The 16,381-nt window shown below is 48.0% G+C and overlaps 1 protein-coding gene across 4 annotated transcripts in view; it reads left to right on the forward strand.

Annotated features, from left to right (window-relative positions):
* The window catches only part of cadm1a (cell adhesion molecule 1a), a 218,813-nt gene that overhangs the window by 185,008 nt on the left and 17,424 nt on the right, over positions 1 to 16,381 (forward strand). For 2 of the 4 annotated variants that reach the window (XM_052047281.1, XM_052047282.1), the window contains exons 6-9: positions 3,505 to 3,663; positions 6,918 to 7,014; positions 10,091 to 10,263; positions 15,811 to 15,909. In XM_052047281.1, the coding sequence (XP_051903241.1) occupies positions 3,505 to 3,663; positions 6,918 to 7,014; positions 10,091 to 10,263; positions 15,811 to 15,909 (528 nt within the window). The remainder of the gene's footprint in view (positions 1 to 3,504; positions 3,664 to 6,917; positions 7,015 to 10,090; positions 10,264 to 15,810; positions 15,910 to 16,381) is intronic. The other 2 variants (XM_052047283.1, XM_052047284.1) reach the window with 1 other exon arrangement.

Here is a 16,381-nt window from a genome sequence, read left to right on the forward strand (position 1 = left end):
TGTGTGGAGTTTGCATGTTCTCCCCGGGCCTGCGTGGGTTTTCTCCGGGTGCTCCGGTTTCCTCCCACATTCCAAAAACATGCGTGGCAGGCTGATTGAACACTCTAAATTGTCCCTAGGTGTGAGTGTGAGCGTGGTTGGTTGTTCGTCTCTGTGTGCCCTGTGATTGGCTGGCAACCAATTCAGGGTGTCCCCCGCCTACTGCCCGAAGACAGCTGGGATAGGCTCCAGCACCCCACGCGACCCTAGTGAGGATCAAGCGGTTCGGAAGATGAATATTGTCATGGAGCTCCAGATGGAGGAACATTGTGTGAGTTCCAAACAGTACTAGTAAATTTGGAGCAAGAAGGTTTGTTAAACACTGTGCATCAGTACCAGTACAACAATGACGGGAAATGATCTCATGGAGAAAAAAAAATGTACCAAAGACAAATTTATTTTTCTGCAATGCTTTTTCTTCAATTTTATGTCCCGCCGCTTCCAACTATAATCAGCCTTTTCAAAACAATAGCCGTTTCCAAAGCGGATAACGCTCTCAATGCTCATTGACCCCCCATCCGCACTTTGGGTGGGCTCGCTCTTGTTACGAATGAATTGTCCTGGACGTGAATTGAGGCGGCGCTCGGCACTCGTCGGGTGATTGCACAATTGGCGTAATTGCAATTTCTCACCGCGGCACAATGCTTAACAGTACTTCAACACACTACCTCTGAAACTCGTGTGTTCTCTTCCAGTGGATCTATTGTTGCCGCCGGGTCGAAAGGACGCGTGATGCGCCGGGAACTTTACAAAACCAAATGAAGGGAAATCACGTTCATGTCGTTAGGGGTGTTTCTTTTTTTTTTCCGTTCAAATGCAAACCCGCTGAACCGGGTTACCTGATTAATCGATGCTAGCTCCCGGCATTGAAAACACTCACAGGCCTTGTGATTTTATGATTCTTTTTCCTCTCATGATGACCGGGGAGGCACAGCCTCACCTGCCTCCCCTGTGACAGAGGAAAACCTGCACGGTTTTCTTAGTTGTAGAATTCTTCACTTGATGAGTGGGCACGTGCTTCAGTATAGAAGCCATTAAAAAGTAAATTTTTCCAATGATGTCCCACGTGGAAATGGTCATATTTTTTTTACTCAAATTTAGTATAAATTTATCCTTTTCGCAGATCGTGTGAGAATGTATCCCCCCGGTATTGCGAGGCATCGAAAGAAATTGCCTCTGCCGATATAAAGGTTGCCATTACAAAGGCCGCCACTGCAAATGCAAGCATCTCTCTGAATGTGCCTCATTATCTCCCCCACCTCATCTTTCCTATTCCTCTTATCTGGCTTGTTTAGTGATTTATTAACATGTGCTCGCCACTGATATCGCCGTCTCTCTTAAGCTGACAGTGCAGCAGCACGGGATCAAACAAGGCGGGGTCATTATTTTTTTTTTTTCTTCTCACACAAAAGGCAGACAGAGAGCAAAAAGAGGGACCAAACCACCCGAAGGGACGTCTCAGTGAGTGACAGGGACCAGGGCAACCATTAGTTTTGAGTCTTGGGAGACAACCCCTAGCTGGTTTTCATTAGTTGCCTCTAAAGCGGCACGGGGATGAAAGCACATTTAGGTAAGAAAAAAAAAAAAAGATAGAGGAGATATTTTATTCAAGCCTTTTTCCATTTGCAAGACTGCGCCTTAATGGATCAAAGTGAACTTTGGAGGAGGCGCAAAAGACGACACCTTACTTTAGAAGTTCCGGTCTAAAAAAGGACTTTAAAGGTTTAATTTGACCCACGGCTTCTCCTCGGTGAGAGTCGCCCACCGGTGCAGATCCTTCGTGTTCTTAAAGAGCGGCGCTCCTGCTCCATAAGGTCGCACGAACTGCTCGTGTCACATTTGCGCCGCTGGCGGCCTTGACATGAGCTGACCTTTTAAAGGGAAGAGAGAGTCCAAAAAAATCAGGAAGCGCGTTGCGCCAATGCCAATCTGCAGTCATTTGTTCTACAAAAGAGTCACAGTGAGCTACTCCCAATTTCTAAATCAAAACTTCACGGCTACTTTTGTCAAGATCCAACCCATTAGTGACTTGAGATAAATCTGTCATGCTTCCAATGTGATGCAAGCGTAGAATCCCATTTTTGGGGGGGTAAAAAATGTTACTTTAAATAGAAGAATGTGCAATATGGCTTTTTAGAGACATGTCTAAACCAAAGTCAACCGGCCTTATGTTACCATCCATCCATCCATCCATCCATCATCTACCGCTTATCCAGGGCCGGGTCGCGGGGGCAACAGCTTTAGCAGGGAAGCCCATACTTCCCTCTCCCTAGCTACTTCTTCTAGCTCTCCCCGGGGGATCCCGAGACGTTCCCAGGCCAGCTGGGTGACATAGTCTCTCCAGCGTGTCCTGGGTCTTCCCCGGGGTCTCCTACCGGTGGGACATGCCCGGAACACCTCACCAGGGAGGCGCTCAGGAGGCATCCGAATCAGATGCCCAAGCCACCTCATCTGGCTCCTCTCGATGCCAAGGAGAAGCGGCTCGACTCGGAGCCCCTCCCGGATGACCGAGCTTCTCACCTTATCTCTAAGGGAGAGCCCGGACACCCTGCGGAGAAAACTCATTTCAGCCGCTTGTATCCGGGATCTCGTTCTTTCGGTCACGACCCGTAGCTCGTGACCATAGATGAGGGTTGGGACGTAGATCGACCGGTAAATTGAGAGCTTCGCCCTTTGGCTCAGCTCCTTCTTTACCACGACAGACCGATACAACGTCCGCCTTATGTTACCCTGCAATAAAATTGGATATACGCTACAATATGAGGTGTTTACTGTATGTGATACCACCTTGAACGGGCTTGGCATCGAAAGAGAATGCCTGCCATCTGTACGGAATGCAACAATGACACAAAGTGTCGATTACTTTAAGAGGTCTAGAACGCTTCCCTGCGGAACACCTTCCATCAGTCAGACATTTAAAACAATCGCAAGACAAACAAATCTAGTAGTGACAAACGGCGAGGTTTATTTTGGCTTCTTTAATCAACTCTTTCCAATGAACACGGAACGTGAAAGGCATAAACAAGGCCGCTGACTCCTAGCCAACCCACTTTGATGCGTCTCAAAGACATTCAGATTTTCCGGCAGTCACCTTCAGGTCCCCGTGTCAGGTGGCTGCACGACTGTGAATCCTCCAGAGGCGGCGTATTCATTATAACCTCCTCCCTTTACACCCGGCACATCACACAGGTTTGCCTTCCCGGCATCCAAAGAGGCAGCTGTCACCTCGTTGACAGTAGTCGAGCTGCAGGAGGGAAGGTGCAAGTGGGTAGAGTGTCAGTGCACTCTTCACACGAAATCAAATGATGGCTGCAGCTGTTCATATTAAGATCTGGCAGCGCTTATTTCGGCAAACTCTTCACTTCCGCCGTTTTAAACAAGTACTCCCAGCCGTCTGTCTCTTGACAGTATTCCGTCGCTATTTTACCATTTTTAAAAACAAAGTCCTTTCTGTCTTCCGTACAGGAAAGCCCAAAGTCGAGCTCACTTACGACAGGATGTACACGGTCACCAGTCGCCTCACGTTCACCGTCAACAAAGAGGACGACGGCGTGCCAGTGGTTTGCATCGTGGATCACCCCGCGGTCAAAGACTTCCAAGCCCAGAAATACCTGGAAGTGCAGTGTAAGTACTCCGTTGCTACCTTTTTTTTTAGTGGATGTTGGATATATTTTGACTGAGCTTGCTTTTTAAGGGACGACTCGATAAGAACCAACACAATTTGTCTCAGGGAGCTGTTTGACCTGCACTCTGTTTAAATTAAATTATCGATTTTAGTGCTTAGATAGTGCTTCTCGGTGGCGGGTCACCGGTCAATTGCAAGGCGCCAATAAGACAAGCAACTATTCACACTCGCATTCTCATTCTAGTCAATTTAGAATCCTCAATGACCATGATAGGTTGTAAGGCGTCCCACAGGGAAGACTTCTCGAGCCCCTGTTGTACTCGGAGGTTTAATGACCATGATAGGTTGTAAGGCGTCCCACAGGGAAGACTTCTAGAGCCCCTCTTGTACTCGGAGGTTTCTCAGTTTCTTTCCATTTATCCAGTTTTGGTGCAAGGTCACAGGAGTGACAAGCTTTGGCTCAGAGGAGTCTACATCCTGGACTAGAATCCTCCATGGGGCCTTCTGAGTACTGACGGTTTTCATATATACTATATTCACTTTGCAAACATCACATTTGACAATTCACCAGGCCCATCCACCCATCCATTTTCTCTACTTGTCCCGATTACGGTCATAGAATGCCGGAGCTGCGAACTCTGGATCCTTAAAACTGTGAGTCAGACGTCTCCACGACTGCGCTTTTGCTATCAAAGAAAATAAAATGAAGAAATTATTTTATTTTTTTTTTAGATTTTCACTGGATAGCGGCAATCGTGACTTGTTGTGTTCTCGACGTGCAGGAACACATAGTGACAGGCTGAGGGGGAAAAACAAGTAGGAGTGGGGCGGGGGGGGGGGGGGGGGGCATTGTTGATTGTGTGAGCCGTATGAACTCGCAACCCTGTTAGCGCACAGCGCAAGTTTTACGCACTGATTACTGATTGCCAGACAAGGTGATTTGCATTTGAATTGGCTAACCCGCGTGAGCGAACGCTGTGTGTTTGCGTGTTGTGTAGCAGGAGCAGAGCTAAGAAAGCTCGTTGTCGGCGGGGGTGTGGGGGGGGGGACGGCATCAAGCCCGTAATGGTTCTTCTTACGTGTAAGCAAATCAAAGCCGTTTGGCTCGGCTGCCTGCTTGTTTTCCCCCCTTAAGGTCAGCCGGCCGTCCCGAGATGGATAGCGCCCGTCTCGAGTGCCTGCACGCAATAAAGCAAATAATTCAGTTAGCATAATGATAACGGCCCCCTTGCATACAATACGCGCCATTTCATTTCTCCCCGAAGTGGCAGTATGCGGCTCTCTCGGTGCTGTGCAGTGCATATTTCGCCATCAAGCGCAGACGCTGAGTGCCTCCATAAATACTCGGGGCTATCAAAGTAACCTCGAGGATGGAGGGGAAGAAAAAAAAAAAAAAAAAAGAAGGTCACGTGGCCTTCTTCATTGTGGAAACAGAACCCGGCGGTCTGTTGTCTCTGCTCGCACGTGCCCGCTGAGCACAAGGCTCGAGCTTTCCGCCCCGTCGACTGTCCATCACCGCGACTGACAGGATGTGATTCAGACAGATGGCTGGCCAGACATTGTTGTTTGTTGCCAACAAGGTCGGAACAGCGGTGTTGAACTTAACCCGCTTTAACTCGCCTTTGCCAAGCCTATTCAGGCCTGGAGTCTACAGGCAAATTCAAGAAACCCTTTAGTGGCCATTTTGACTGGAGACACACACGGTAGCGCCTCGACGTGTCTCGCTTTGACAATGCTTATAACTCACAATTATTCATTCATTCATCTTCCGAGCCGCTTGATCCTCACTAGGGTCGCGGGGGGTGCTGGAGCCCATCCCAGCCGTCTCCGGGCAGTAGGCGGGGGACACCCTGAATCGGTTGCCAGCCAATCGCAGGGCACACAGAAACGAACAACCATTCACACTCACACCTCGGAACACTTTAGAGTGTTCAATCAGCCTGCCACGCATGTTTTTGGAATGTGGGAGGAAACCGGAGCACCCGGAGAAAACCCACGCAGGCCCGGGGAGAACATGCAAACTCCACACAGGGAGGCCGGAGCTGGAATCGAACCCGGTACCTCTGCACTGTGAAGCCCACGTGCTAACCACTGGACTACCGGGCCGCCCTCACAATTATTTATTTGGTTTATTTTATACCTACTAAAAATGCCATCATCATCAGGTCGCGACCAATCACAGCTCAGCTTGACCAAACTGATCGCGCCATGCCAGATTAAATGCTCGCTTACGCGTTCTGGTTGAAGTTGGATTTTTTCGACAAGCTTCGTGACGCAACCTTTATCCATCCATCCATTTCCTGTTCCGCTTTATTCTCACAAGGGTCGCGGGGGGTGCCGAAGCCTATCCCGGCCGTCTTCCGGCCAATAGGCGGAGGACACCCTGAACCGGTTGCCAGCCAATCGCAGGGCACACAGAGACGAACAACCATCCGCGCTCACACTCACACCTAGGGACAATTTCAGAGAGTTCAATCAGCCTGCCACGCATGTTTTTGGAATGTGGGAGGAAACCGGAGTACCCGGAGAAAACCCACACAGAAGAACATGCAAAATTGGGATCGAACCTGGTACCTCTGCACTGTGAGGTCGACTTGCTAACCACCGGGCCGCCCGACGGTTCAATTTCTGCCATGTTCTTCGGTCTTGATGAGCCTTCGCTTTTGTGCCGCTCGTTATAAAGAGTCCACGATGCCGAGGCCCTGATATCGCAACCATCACTTCTAAGGGCATTCTCAATGGGGTGTAATTGTCAACCCGCACAAAGGATTTTTTTTCTCACCCCCCCCCCACCACCACCACCACCACCCATTCTTATTCCAAGGCGAGTCGAAGCTGATGATGCGTTTTGTGTACTCGGCACTCACTCGGTTGATGTCAGCAACTCAATGCCTCGCCCCGATGAAAGAGTGAATAAAATAGAACGGGTAGAAGAAAAGGCTCGTCACACGTGGACGGCACAGAACAAGTGCCTGTCAGAAAGGTATGCATTTAACAACGCGCCGCATCATACCAGCGCAACGGCAAACACGCTGTCGAGTGTTTGATAAAGCTCTGTGATCCGCCCCCCCCCCCCTCCTCCCTACTCTTGTGAAATGATTCTGAGGGACTACAGGAAGATGGAGAAGAAAGATAATTTCTCCACTTGTGATGTTGGCCCACTTTTTCTTATCTCTGTGTGTGTGTGTCTCTCTCTCTCTCTCTCTCTCTCCTGCTATCTTTTTATTTTTATTTTATTTTTTTCCCCTTTCAGACAAGCCCGAAGTTAAGATCATGGTGGAGTTTCCTCAGGGTCTGACGAGGGAAGGAGAGAACCTGGAGCTGTCGTGTCAGGCCAAAGGCAAACCTGAGTACGACACACACACACACACACACATGAACACATGCAGATTTGCGCTACCTTAAAAAAAAAAAAAAAAACAAAGACGTACTTGCCATTGAACGGTTTGATTCTTTAAAAAAAAAAAAAATGTGAATTATACATGCAAAGCGTCTGCAAGACCGGCGGGATAGGATCATGACTTGGACAGACCGAATGGGCCATTTGGGAATGTGAGGGGGCGGGGTTTTACTCAGTCGTTATGAAACACAGCTGCTGTCAGATTACAAATCCCCCCCCCCCCCCACCCCACACCCCCTCTGCTATAATAATAGAAGCATCTTCAGACATCTCTCCATGTATCCATCTGTCAATATCATGGTTCAGTTCTCGTGGAATAGTAGCCCCAAAAAAAAAAGAAGAAGAAAGCCCGGATGTCTCCGTAACCTCAAAGTCCACTTCAAGGCCGCCTCCCGGTTGGACCTTCCAGCGACGCTCACTCAAGGGGGCACTACTGAAAATACTCAAGAGAGGGGGCGGGAGTGTTGAGGGATCCATAAGCTTCGACGTTTATCCATTCATTATCCTCTACTTATCCGGAAGGAGCAGCATTTAAAAGACGATCCAGGACCGCCTGTGAGCGAGAGTCCCTCCAGTGGATTCCGGGTCTTTCCCGAGGCCGCCTCTCGGTTGGGCGGGCCTTGGGACACCTCACCAGGAGGGTGGGGGGTCAACTAAGGCAACCCTTAGACATAGCCCATCACTCCCATCTCGCTTCGCCGATTCGTATCTCCGGCTACACCTTCGCGAGCCGCGACAACCGCTTGAGTGTGGGCACGCGACAGTTCGTCGAACGTGCGATTCTCAAAAGGCGGACGGCAATCGTTGCCGGCGTGTGGAAGCCTTTTGAAAAAAAAAAAAAAGTTGTCGTTTATTTACGCGGCGTGGGTGTTTGCGTTGCGAAACATAATAGAGTAAAAATATAGCCATTAGGGCCAGAAGGCGGTTGGTGGTTCGTAGGTGGGTGGCGATGGGAGGGTGTGGGGGGGGGGGTGTTTGACGCCTGACAAACTCTTCAAACATCAAGACAGCTGCCGCGTCTGGCGTCTTGTCACCGCAGTTTGTTGACAAGGCCGTTGAAATTTGAACTGCAACAAAGTCATCATCAGGAGAAGCGAGCCATTAGCAGCCCGTAGCGCAAAGGAGGGAGGCCCGGGCGGGCTGCGGGGCGGCCATTTGTATTCAAGACGCCTGCCCTTCCTCTCTCCTTGCGGCCCGCATCGTCTGTCTGCTTCCCCCCCCCCCACCCCCACAACCCCAATTTATTAATTCACCTCTTCGTATTGGTTGTGCTTGCTATAATGCTCGCCACAAGATGGCGCCAAAGTCATGAACGTTGCCTGTCCGGATGGACTTAAGCATCGTGATGCCAATGAACTATGTTGAAGTGAGAGCTTAGAGCTTCGGTTCCACAGGCCAAAGCCGTCTTCGATCGAAAAGTAGTGCTTTGGCTCCATCGATATCTCACTCCACCCCCTCGTCATGCCACCTCGTGAATGGGAACGTGATCTCGCGTTATTTGTTTTTCCCGCCTTTCGTCCGGAAAACATTTACAAGAGCGGCGGCGCCCCCCCCCCCCGACCCCCCCTCCACCCTTCGCCGTTAAGCACACTTGTGGTTTGTTTATTTGTTCCTTCCCGCCCACGTATCTCGTCTTCCCGGAGTTTGCACCTCATCTGCTTCTCCCAACCCCGCTCCTTGCACGCCATATGTCTTCAAACAAGTTTTGGGGTGGGGGGGGGGGTTTCTAAATGCAACATTAGAGGAGAGAGCCCATCAGCGCTCGCTCGGGGGAAATAACAGTAGCGGCGGCTGTGTTGGGGGAGCGACATTTTGTCTTCCGCCCCCGCCCGCCCGCCCGCTCGCTCGCTCCCCTGCGCCCTCGGTGGCTCTGTGCTCATTGTCATAAAAATGGAATCTGTCATGCCGCCGTAAACCTCAGTCAAGGTAGAGAAATAAAGACAGAACCACCTCCACGCAAGTACACACGCGTGGCAAGCATGGCAATTTGCAAACAAAAGCCCGCCACGGCACTTCTGTGGATTTTTTATTTTATCCCCCCCCCCCCCAGTTTTTTGACAAAAGGCGCAATGTCATTATAATATATCCTGTTTATGCGTAAGCAGCCTTTGATTACCCTCCTTTGTTTTTCCGAACGCCCGCGAGTGTTTTTTGAAGAAGCAAAATGGTGGCAAAAGGCTCATTCGGCCTGTCGTGACGGAGTTTCTAAAAAAAAAATGTTTCGACTGTCTTCTGCCTTGTCACTGTGACATACGGGCACTCGCAGCGAACAACGTGGCGATATAAAACATCCGCACCGGCCCTGAGGTCTGCTCCACACGCAGACTGTCAAATTGGAGTGTTTGGTTATTTTTCCGTCCTCTTTCTGTTCCGCTCAAGTCTGTGTGCGCCTCCTGGATGACGACGAGGCACTCTAAAGCTCTGCAAAGTTACGTTTTCTGAGCTAGCTAGCCATCTGCACGTCAAAAAAGACTCGATGCTATCGTTGTAGTTCTGCTCTGTATGCGTGAGGGCGGGGGGCCGAATTAGCTGCAGCCCCCCCCCCACAAAATTTGACAAAGCGAATACTGATTTTGTCTTCATACACAAGCAGACAAACAACAAATTGAATTTCGCCGTCACGAGCGTCCCCACACTTGCGCTCTGCAATTTCTTTCTCTTCCATGTCTGGAAACTCAATGACAACAGGAAGACTCTTGGTGTTTCCCTGGCTTAATTACGGCCATATAGAAAATTGTAACCACCACATTTGCATTTAGAATATTTTGCACCCCCCCACAGGAAATTATGTAAAATGCGTAAATCCATTCCGGAGTGGCATCGCAGTCCATTCTATTAAATCTTGGCTGAAGTGGTCGTTTTCAAGTGTCACCACAGACACTCAGTACAGCTGCGCCGCGGAGGGAAGATTTTTTGCTTTTAACATAAAACATACCCGGCACAAAAAAGTTTTTTGCAGACACAAAACCTGTTTGGGGAGAAGGCTATCGTTTGACATGTCCTTTTTTTTTTTTTTTTTTTTTAAGGCCACAGCGGGTCAACTGGGTGAAGGTGGACGACGACGTGCCGTCCCACGCCGTCATCACCGGCGCCGACCTTTACATCGAAAACCTCAACAAGTCCTACAACGGAACGTACCGCTGCGTGGCGGCCAACTCTTTGGGGGAGTCTTACGACGACTACATCCTCTACGTCTACGGTATGAAAAAAAAAAAAAATCATTTCATTCTTTCTGAGTGAATGCCAAGATACGAGAGTTATTTCTGTGGATCGCGTTTGGATTGCAAAAGGGGGCGGGACATTTCTAGTCAAGTCCAGTTCTAAGCGTAAGAGCGAGACTCGGTTCAATTCCCATTAATTCCCCCTGCACTCCCGACCGCAGAATTTTGCAGGCCTATTCATCAAACACGTAGTCCGGCCCAAGTTCATCTCTGAGTATTCCCACGTCCGAGTGGGATCCGCCTGCGCATCAATCTGAAGTCCAAACTAGGTCAGGCCCTTAATCATCTCTCCATTTCTTGATTTCTTCCTGTTGTTCTCCCCCCGTGCACTTCTCTCATCCTCATCGGCACATTATCGCAGCACATTTTCGCACTGTTCCAAACAATAACGTCAAGACCCCTCGGCGTACCGCCGCCGCCGCCATCCCCCCCCTCCTCACTCAAGCATGGCATTACGCTCTAATGTGCTCACTCTTCCGAGCTAAATGACTTCAATCTCACCTTCCGTAGATAAATAATTTGCCGTCTATTGTCCTAGAGAATTGGAAGAGTGAAAAGGGGTTTGTTTGGTTTTTTTTCTTTCTTTTTCTTTTTTTCCTGGTCGCGAAAAGACGCTCGGTGCCTGATGGACGCCGATTTGAATGGCTTTTGTTTACAGCGCGGCGAATCGTGCTAATGAGACGCGCGCGGTGAAACGGCGGAGAACTGTGTGGTGGCCTGTATCGCGTTGCGCACCAATATCTGCCTTCTCTGTTTTTTTGTTTGTTTTTTGTTTTTGTTTTTCAGATTGGCGTAGACAGAAAATAGTCCATGTGAAAGAAATATGAAACATTGTCTACAGCTAGCTTGGTTGTCGACGGCTAATTCAGAATCTGGCCTTTTTTTTTTTTCAAGCACATCAGGTTTTTATTTTTTTTTTAAATCACATTGCAATATGTCATATATTCAGTAATATGTATGAATTATGGGTTGGGTTCACCTACAGGTGAATTTTTTTTTTTTTTTTGGTCTGAAACGTTATGTAGCTCTAAATGACATCACATTGGTGAGATAGAAGATCCAAATAGTTCCTGGCGCGCTCGGGGAAAATCAAAAGACGTTTTAGAAAATATGTTGAGGGACACATAAAGCCATCTCAAATTCAAATCTGCCGTCGGCCCGCGTGACACAAGTTTGCATATGGCGTGATGACAAACTTTAATGGGTGTTTAACTTGAGGCGTTGTGTTGCTGCCGGTAACGCGATCCATAACGGTCCTAATTTGGTGCTTTTACTGTCATGGCGCTTAAACGGGCAGCCACTCTTACACCCCCTGCCAATCCACCCACACATCACCGCCCCCCCTACCCCCCTGTCGCGAGCTGATGCAAAGGCTGAATTTCGCCGCAAAAACAGAAACAACCGTGGCATCTATCTCGGGATGCATACATGCATCAGATGAGACCACCCGTAGTTTCCTCCCACATATCATAACACATCACATTGTTTCCAAACAAAGAAAGCACACAAAGATGCACAAAGCCTTCGAAAGGGACTTTGTAATTCAAAGAGGCGTCAGTTTGAATTGCTTGAAGACAACAGCCAGATGACCAATCGTTTGACACCACTGCTCATGCTTTTCATTGGAAAGTTTTTGTATCCATCCTAAAGGTGCTCATCGTTATTGAAAATCAACAAAAGAAAAAAGTAAAATTGAAAAAAAAAAATATTTAAAACTCAGTAGCAAGCAATTCTAAACCAAGTCTGAAAAGACGTTTAAAAACGTCTTTGGGAGTGAATGAGAAAAAAACGCATAATTGTTTTGAATGGCCTAGAAATAAAAATGAGTATTCAAAAAATTTGGACTGAATAATTTGTATTGTCTTACTATGTTGAGGGGGTGGGGGGGGGCGAATTAGCCGATTTTCTAAGAGCTCAAATCGACCATTGCCTGGCCCTAACAAAACAAATTTGAACTCACCGAACTTGAAAACAAAAGCTCAAGCCAAATAAAAAGTAGCCTTCGTGACCCCCCCCCCTCCCCCAAGTACCTCAATGGGCATTTCCAGCGGGGCGCACGCTGGCACGACCTGCTGTTTGTTTGCTCTCCTCCGTAGCGCCACAATCGCTCACCATTTGTTGCACGGGAGCCACAATATCGACGCAACGCTGTGGATTGTGGCCGTGTAACTCAATGATAAAAGTGCGCCGGCCGCCGCCACCGCCGTCGGCATCTCAGACAGAACAAATGCCCCCCCCCCCCCCCCAGCTTCACCCTTCTAATACGTCGGATTGCAGCCTATTGTGACCCCCCGCGTGATGGAGAGCACCGTAAGACCGTCTGACACTAACAATGTTAACGGGCAAAAAGAATGCGTTGGGTATTGCTTGGGAGGGAAGGGGGTGGGCTGGGGGGGGGGGGTAGTGGTGTCTCGCCGAATGGCCCCAACTGCGCAGGGGTGAGAAAACACAACCATTAGGCTTTTCCCTCTCGCCGCCGAGTGTGCGAGCGGAAGGCAAAGGGTCTCGGCTTTTTTTTACCGGCCGCCAATAACTGGCTTTTCCCGCACCGCCGTCGCCTCCCCGCTCCTCCGTTCTCCCGAGTCTTACTTATTCGATGGCTTTACATTTCACCTCCGTTGAAAAAAATAAAAATAAAAACAACAACAACGAGGCGGCCCGGGTAGTCCAGTGGTTAGAACGTCGGCTTCACAGTGCAGAGGTACCGGGTTCGATTCCAGCTCCGGGCTCCCTGTGTGGAGTTTGCATGTTCTCCCCGGGCCTGCGTGGTTTTTCTCCGGGTGCTCCGGTTTCCTCCCACATTCCAAAAACATGCATGGCAGGCTGATTGAACACTCTAAATTGTCCCTAGGTGTGAGTGGTGAGTGCGAATGGTTGTTCGTTTCTGTGTGCCCTGTGATTGGCTGGCAACCGATTCAGGGTGTCCCCCGCCTACTGCCCGAAGACAGCTGGGATAGGCTCCAGAACCCCCCCGCGACCCTAGTGAGGATCAAGCGGCTCGGAAGATGAATGAATGAATGAATGAACAACAACAACGCTTGGGAGTCCGGCCCCAAACGTCTCGGCGAGCCCTTAAGTGTCTTCCGGAGGATTTGAACTGCCGGTTTGAAATCATCATCGGTTATGTGATTACCGTGTGAATGAATTTGGCCGCGGCGCAGTGGCGCCTTGCATTTCTTAGGTTCCGGGTTTGAATCTCGGCATGTCAAGGCCGAGTTCACAAAATCACAAAACTAAATTTTAAAAAATGATTTCACATTTATAAAACTAACTCGTGAAAAATGTCCTTCGATTTTGTCTTTTGTTTCCTATATAAGCTTTCGGATTCATTTTAAAAACGTATTTATGTCGTTATTACAACACGGCCACACAGAAGAGGCAAGGCTGAGCAGTCGTTTGGCTCTTTTTTTTTTTAATCACTCGACAGAAGTTCTCTCTATTTCAAAAAACAACCTAAAACTAATCCTCGAGCTAATTTTTTTAAAAATTAAATTTAAAAAAAAAGCATTTTCCCCAAAATAAAAACTCGTACAAGCTCATCTTTGGAGCTCCATCTTCGATTTAATTACACTGCTGACATGTTCATTCGTACGTGAGCAAAGTGACAAGAAACTCTGCCACACTGAGCCGCACCACATCCACTCCAATCGGCATCCCTCTCGACCAACCCAAATATATTCCGCTTTCAAATCAAGCCGTCCTTGAATCCGATGCCACGAAAATGACAAATTGAAAAGTAACACCGCCCTGGTTCAAACGCTCCGTTTTCGATGCATTGTTGCCGTGTCATTTCTTGCCTTTGTGTCAAAAGCAATTTTGACTCCCAATTTGTACCCGGAAAGCGCCCGGCCGTCTTTTTTTCTCCGTCTGCGTGAAAGGGGCTACCGTTGATCTCAAACATCTGCTGGCGGTGGGATGAAACAAATTAAACAGCGCCACACCTGAGCGGAGTCCGCTCGACGCGTTGTCTGCCGGCACGCGGCCCGGCGGACCAATCCCCCCTCCCCAACCCCCCCCCCTTCTCCGACGCCTTGTTGCTTCGTCAAGGTTGTCTTAAAAAGATGCAACCTGACGATGAATTAAAATCACGCGCTACCCCGGCGGGGGGTTCCGAACGGCTGAAGGTCTTCATCTGCGCTCGTACCTTGGCTCCGGGCGCACTTGGGCGCCGTCTGTTTGAATGACTCGCTTGGCTTGTGTGGCTGGAGTGCTCGTTGTTAAAGACTAACAAGTGTGCAGATTTGCGCGGTCTGCGTCATCCGTATCCAGCCCCCGAGGCAAACGAGCCACTTTCATATGAAAAACAAGCTCGCTACCACTCATCGGAGACATTTACCCACGGCGCTGTAACCTTTATTAACTTTATTACCTTCTTCATGCAACTTTGGGAGGTAATTATTTTCAATTTGCCTCAAACTGGCAGTCGAAATAATCAGGTTGGAAACCGTGGAGGGTTGTTGCTGCTGCTGCAGCTGGAGCAAAAAAAAAAAAAAATGTATTTTGGCGAACCTGGAAAATAAGTTGGCAATAAATTACAAACGTATCTTAAAAATCAGCATAGCAGTCATTTGTTCACAAAAAGCTACTTAATGGCGGACACTAGTCACAAAAAGCTGACCGAAATTATAATTACGTATACTCACGCTTGGTTTTTGTCTGTCAGGAAAGCTCTTCTTTGAAGTATCGCCAGAAAAGGAAAAAAAAGAACACTGCTCACTTTTCTTATTTAAAAAAAAAAGTCCTGAATTTAAAAAAAAAACAATATTCATAGTTAAAGCAATTATGTTATAATTGCTTTATAACCTGAAGCCAGCCATAAAATGCACAAAACACAATAATGAGTTGACAAAAGCTGCTTGAATGCTGTCACCAAAATTTTTTGTTGACAAAAAGCAACTTGAGTGACGGACATCGGTGGCGTGAATTCAAATTCCGGGTTGTTTTGTTCACAAAAGTGCTCCTCGGACATAATTCGTTCTTGTGAAGTACAATTAGTGCGACCTCCGAAAGCAGTTTTCCTTTAAAGGAAATCATACCAATGAGTTTAAGATAAGATAAGATAAGATAAGATATCATTTATTTGTCCCACACTGGGGAAATTTACAGCCTCCAGCAGCAAGAATACAAAGAAGTGGTACAAAGAAGAGTACAAAGAAGGAAAAAAATCTGTTTAATCCGTTTCCAAGCTTTTGAGCTTTGAATGTAAAAAGATACACACCCTGTCTTGAAACTAAAAGTGCAGTGGAAATTGTCGACTTTGTCATTTGGTCAACTTTGACTCTTTTCCTTCTTTTTCACCTGCCGATCACCTCGAACGCGTTAGTCTGTAGCGCACGTTGCTCATTAAGGCCTTTGATCCCTCCTAACTAGCGTCGTCGTGCTGCGCGGGGCAAAAACAAAACAAAAAACACCACCATGCTGCTGGCCCGAAACATGGCATTCCATATTTTTTTTTTTTTGTTTTGGTGCCCTCATTTTGTATCCGCCCCCCTGTGAGTTTGTCATGTATTTGTCTCCTCATTCAGATGCTCCCACCACCACCACCCTCACACCCACCACTGCCACCACCTCCACCTTCATCACCACCTCCTCCTCCTCCTCCTTCCACCCCAAAGCCAGTCAAGGTACTGTATCGCCCTCATGCTGCTAGCTTGCGGATGATGCCGCGCACGCCGTTTGGTCGGAGGGGGATGTTGCTGCGACTAGTAAAAACTTTTTCCAACGGGCAACGTCGCATTTCGTTGTCAAGTATAAGCAGTTGAGTAGCGCACGCATAAAAAGTGAATCCCGATCATCAATCATTTGGATTGATATTGAAATCATGCCTAATAATCGTGATGGTTACTCACTGATTTCGACATTTAGGATTCAGCAAAACTTAAAATAAAACTTGAAAAAAACACCAGTTAAATACCTTCGTAGTAGCAAAGTCAAATAAATTCAGGCAAAAATAAAAAAAAAAATACATGTCCGCACATACATTCTTTATCCTCTGCAACGTACACCTAATATTGCTACGGTGGCTTTAAAAAAAAATGTGGCAAAAAAAAAAAACGTCATTTCTTTGCATTCTATGGTCAACGTATGATTTGGGGG

This window comes from Hippocampus zosterae, chromosome 16, assembly GCF_025434085.1.
Source record: "Hippocampus zosterae strain Florida chromosome 16, ASM2543408v3, whole genome shotgun sequence".
NCBI classification, from domain to species: domain Eukaryota; kingdom Metazoa; phylum Chordata; class Actinopteri; order Syngnathiformes; family Syngnathidae; genus Hippocampus; species Hippocampus zosterae.